The 4940-nt window shown below is 48.8% G+C and overlaps 1 protein-coding gene across 2 annotated transcripts in view; it reads right to left on the bottom strand.

Annotated features, from left to right (window-relative positions):
* Positions 1 to 6: 6 nt before the first annotated feature.
* LOC102678487 overlaps positions 7 to 4940 on the bottom strand; it is a 43092-nt gene continuing 38158 nt past the window's right edge. The window contains exons 2-6 of one of the 2 annotated variants that reach the window (XM_031508265.1): positions 4407 to 4562; positions 3287 to 3327; positions 2324 to 2422; positions 1117 to 1191; positions 7 to 932 (exon numbers count right to left, since the gene is read on the bottom strand). In XM_031508265.1, the coding sequence (XP_031364125.1) occupies positions 726 to 932; positions 1117 to 1191; positions 2324 to 2422; positions 3287 to 3327; positions 4407 to 4551 (567 nt within the window). In that variant the 5' untranslated portion in view covers positions 4552 to 4562 and the 3' untranslated portion in view covers positions 7 to 725. Of the gene's footprint in view, positions 933 to 1116; positions 1192 to 2323; positions 2423 to 3286; positions 3328 to 4406; positions 4583 to 4940 lie in introns of both variants that reach the window. The other variant, XM_031508266.1, reaches the window with a different exon arrangement.

Consider the following 4940-nt stretch of genomic DNA (forward strand, 5'->3'; position numbering starts at 1 on the left):
TTTTCTTTTTTTCCTTTTCTTTTCTTTTCTTTTCTTTTTTTTTTTTTTCTTCTTCGTTTTCTAACAAGGCATAGCAACTACGCTACTACGAGAAGAGAACAATTCCTTTTTCCATCACTGAGAGTCTTTGAATCGGCCCTCGGTTATACTATACATACTATTCAGACAGCGCAGGATTCGTCGGAAGCTTGATCCTGAGCGACAAACCCTCCTCCCCTTCGTTAGGGGATCGGAACTCGGATCGGTTAACGAAGGAAATAGAAGACGAACAGACTCCTAATTTCACTATCTTACGCCGTAAGAATACTCGATCGTTCGTGTCGATATACAATATCGTAACGTTTCCCGCAATTTATTCCGCGTCGTCGATAGGGATAGACGAAACGGTGGAAATCTTTAGGGCAAAGATTTTCCGAAGCTTCGCGATAGTATACGCGTAGAATCACGAATAACACGAAATAACGAGAGAATGTAGAGATGATGATGATGATGATGAAAAAAAAAGAAAAGAAGAAGAAAGGAAAAATGGATATGCTATCAGTCGAGAAGACGAGAGAATGTACAAGGATATATATAGGATCGTTCCGTTCGAATAGAGAAATAGACAGATCTCGCGGGATAATTTCAATTCACGTCCCGCGAAACTCGTAGGAGAAGAAGGATCATTTCCCGAGCTGCCTGGTGCGCGTGTCTTCTAACTAGAATTCTTCCGCGTTGCTGCTTCCTCAGCAATGATATGCATAGAAGAGTGAGGCCAGGAGCCAGAGCGCGCCGCCACCCCCGTAGAACCGGTTGCCCTCGACCCCGTTCCTACCGGGTCGTTTGCGTTTCGACTTCGATTTGGCGCGCCGTTTGCGCGAGAAAATGGCGTTGGTGGAGTTGGTCGGCGACTCGATGTTGCAGTAGCTCAGGTCGCAGCAACTTATGCAGATCTGGAACGAAATAACCGAATTTATTTCACCCGCACTCTTTCTCCTCTCTCTTTTATCCCTTCCGTTCTTCTTTCTTTCCCCTCGTTCCCCTTTTTTCTCTCAAAAGTTTCGATCGGTGCGCACAACGGTGGAAAAGAGAAAGAAGGCCAGGCCAGGTACACGGAAAAAATTCGCTATTTCGCACCTGCTGCGTGTCCACCGGGATGCAACCGACGGAGGCAGGGCCGCATTCCGCGCTGCTCACACAGCTCTTGCTCACCTGCAAACGGAAACGCCGTTTTTTCCCCGTTTTTCTACGAATCGTTGTAAACACTTGATCGCTCGATCGTCCCGTATGCGCGATCGTTCGACCATGCGTTCGTTCTCGATCTTTCGCGAGGCTCTCTCTCTTTCTCTATTCTTTCTTTCTTTCCTTTTTTCCCCTCCCGTTTCTCTAGCGATTGTTCGACCAGAGTATCGATTCCCGGTCGTTAGAATTCGCATCGCCACTCCATTTCTTCCCCCCCTCCTCCTCCACTCTGTTTAATTTCTAGATGTTCGATTTCGCGTATACAGAATGTTCATCTCGGTGATTGATACCGGGTTCTTCCTTTCTTCCCCGAAACTTAAAAAAAAAAAAAAAAAGAGAAAAAAAAGAAAATTCTCCATCGAGATCTCCACTTAAGCTTCTCGCACGAAACGAACGAGAATCCATCCCGCTCGGATGTTTGGAAAACGCTTTATACCACCGTGTCATCTGCGAATCTTCCCACCGGCAACGTATCTAAGCATTAATTAACCGATCGAACGGGATACCGAGACCTGTACGTGTAGAAGGGAACCGCGAACCGGGATAGGCTCCCCTAAGTGATCCCGATGTTCATAATTGAAAGAGTCGGTGGAAAGTGCTTAATCGGGGTACGCTCTTAAGAGAAGATACGCTTCTCTGCGAGTCATTACTCTTCCGCCGTGAATTCGCTTCCTCGAGTTTATCCATTAACAACATCCTGAGAGATCGGGGAATCGATAATACGTTTAACGCTTGGAAGCAATTATCATCCTCGCTCGGTTTTACGTTACACATGTTTCGCGACAAAGTCACGCTCGAGACGCAACGAAAAAATCGTGACGAGGTAAAAAAAAAGAGAAAGAAACGAGTCGATTTCGATCTCGAAGCAAAAATTTTCAAGTTTCCTCGATTGAGTCAAGTCGCGTCAATTATGCAAACCCGAATCGTTCGTCGAATCGCGAGGGGAGGAACGAGGGGGTCGGAGTTTTCCGCCCTCCTCAGCCGCGAGACGGCCAAAACTCTACTCCTACGACGTTTCTTGGCAGCTACTCCCAAGACCTGGTTAATCGCCTCGCTCGGGTCGAGTGTGTGGTCAGAGTGAGAAGAAAGAAAATTTGCTTGCCAACACGCTATTCCCTCGGCTGTCCAAAATGTGCAGCGATCTGCAGAAGTCCCGGCCGCCCGCCGGACACGGTGTATCTATCGCCCATTCGTTGCACATCTGCGAACAAAAGGGAGGAGGGGGGAAAGAAGAAAATAGGGCTCGAATCGAGTCGAATAATAACAGTGTGTATGCCGATCGAGGAGACACGTCGCGAGCCGATCGATCGGAGGAACGAGTCCAAAGTTCGAAGACAATTTCCACGTTGATTTGTTATACAAGAAAAAAGGAATTTCTCGTCGAGATTTGAAGAAGAAATAACACGGATGTCCGCGATAGAGACGAAACGAAATTGGGGGAGGGGGTTGTTCCTTCGATCGAACGTTCGCCGTGTAAAGTCGTAGTTACGCGCGTATAAAGTTTCGTGGTGCTGTATTCGGGGGTATCGAATTGGGGGGGAAGGGAAGAGGGAAAGAGGGAAGAAGATGAGAGAGAGAAGGAGGAGGGAGAAAGGATCGAGGGAATAAATTGTGGAAGCGAGAGGGGATATACCCTCCGTGGGGCATCTCTCGCGGTTCCCTGGCCATCGACCCGGTTTCGAATCAACGATTTTCGATACAGATTTCCGTCGGCGGAACCCCTATTTAGAGAGATGCTTAGGGTTGATCCTTGGCGGCGAAGCCTCCTCGCAAGCCTCCTCTTCTCCTTGTCTCGCGTCTCTCCTCCGTCGTTGCTCGATCCGATATCGGTAATTCCTTTGCGACACGGTCGGCTTAAAGAGTGGAGATTGGTTGCTCGGACAAGAGGGGAGGGGGGCGGTTGGAAAATAAGTAAAAAGGGAAAAAAGAAAAAAAAGGATCGATAGCGGGAAAGCGGATCTCGGACGGAGTTAAACGAAATTGCGGTTGGACCCGACCCGCGATACAGGCATTGCGAACTCTTTAAGAGTGGGGGAGTGCCGTTTAACGGGGGAGTCGTCGATACCTGGTTATCGCTGACGTTGACGCAAGTGTAGCACGTTAGACCTGCAACAACAGAGGGGGCGGTGGGGTGAGTAATAGCGTTGCACCAGAGACACCACAGGCCGGAGGAGGTTCGAGCGCGGGACAAAGGGCGGAGAGACGCAACAATTAAACGCGCTTAGGCGTTCCTTCGATATAATTCCGAGCTTGGAAATACACTTAACCTCGTGGAAAATGGATTGTCCCCGTCCAATGGAACTTGCAACTTGTCCCCATGGTGGATCGAGCCGCGACAAAAGCGAGTCTCCCTGCTCACCGGGGAGGAGAGAAGGTGTACGTTTGCAATCGTATTGTTTCTCAAAGGGAGATCCTTTCCTTCTCTTCCTCTCCCAACTCCTCTCAATTTCGTAATTAATACTTTTCGCTACCAAAAGATCGAATCCATTTCACGAGAATTTTTCTTTCCGGAATCGGAACAGAGCCGAGAGCAAAGGAAAGATTTTCCTCGTCCCCGTCACGCTAATGGAATACAAACTTTTTCATCGGAACTTTGATCGGAACTGGCGGGGAAGAGGGTAGCGGAGAGGCAAACGAGCGAACGAGTAGAGAGAAGGAAGGAAGCGCAAAGAAGAAGGAAGCGGCGTACTCTCTTTTTTCTTTTTTTCGAGCGACTCTCGAGCAAGGTAAACTCGCCGCTGCTCGGCGCATTTCGGAAACTGCGAATGGAGTTTGGTTTAAGTAAGGTTGGCAGGAAAGCGGTTGGCGATATTTCAGAACAATGCGTTACAAGCGAGGAACGTGGAGAGAAGGTGGAGGAGAGGGAGGGGGGAATGATTTGTGGGAAATTGGTAGAAGGTGGATGGAGGTAAAGTGGCCAGCGAGATCTGTTAAGCGGTAGAAAGGCAGGAAGGAGGATTAGCGGAGCTCGATTGCAGGATTCGAGAGGGTTGGATAAGCTCGAGTTAGCCGAGCAAATCATAGATCTGTTTGCCCCCGGTACTCTCTCTCTCTCTCTCTCTCTCTCTCTGTCTCCGCCCTTTCTCCCCGACTTTTCTTCCACTCGTCCCTCTCTCTCTCTCTGTCTCTCTCTCCCTCTCTCCTTCCTTTCTGGCCAACGTCGCTTTTCGACACCGAATACCCACGGTAGATGTCTTCCTCCTCCGCGGTTATTCCCTTCAGCCCGTCCTTCTGCTTCGACTCCTCCTTTCCGTTTCCGTTTCCGGAGAGGACGTTTCTGCCGCAAGTTTCCGCAGCCAGGAGCAGCCCGACCATCACCCACGTGATCATTCCTCACATCTCTGCAATGACAGAAATGGGACTGCGGATAATCTTACTGTACGTAATTGATCGCGACCAATCTCTTTTCGCGCGTGGCACGGAATCCATTGAAAATTCGTCCATTTTCAACCGACGAACGTAAATTCGTCGTCGATATGCGTGGACAGGCGAAGGGAAGAAAGAAAGGGGGGAAAAAAAAAAAAAAAAGAAGCGGACATCGTGCATCAAAGGATTTTATCGTTGACCGTGTCCGATAAATTACTCTTATCGCGCTTCGATACACGACTTATCGCTGTTTTCCATCCCCGCGTGAAAATCTGGTGGTGGATGACGATTAAAAAAAAAAAAATGGCCGTGTAATTACTAGATAGGAGGGGGGAGAGGAGATCGGCAAAAGA

Source organism: Apis dorsata, unplaced genomic scaffold, assembly GCF_000469605.1.
Source record: "Apis dorsata unplaced genomic scaffold, Apis dorsata 1.3 scaffold_82, whole genome shotgun sequence".
Classification (NCBI taxonomy): Eukaryota; Metazoa; Arthropoda; class Insecta; order Hymenoptera; family Apidae; genus Apis; species Apis dorsata.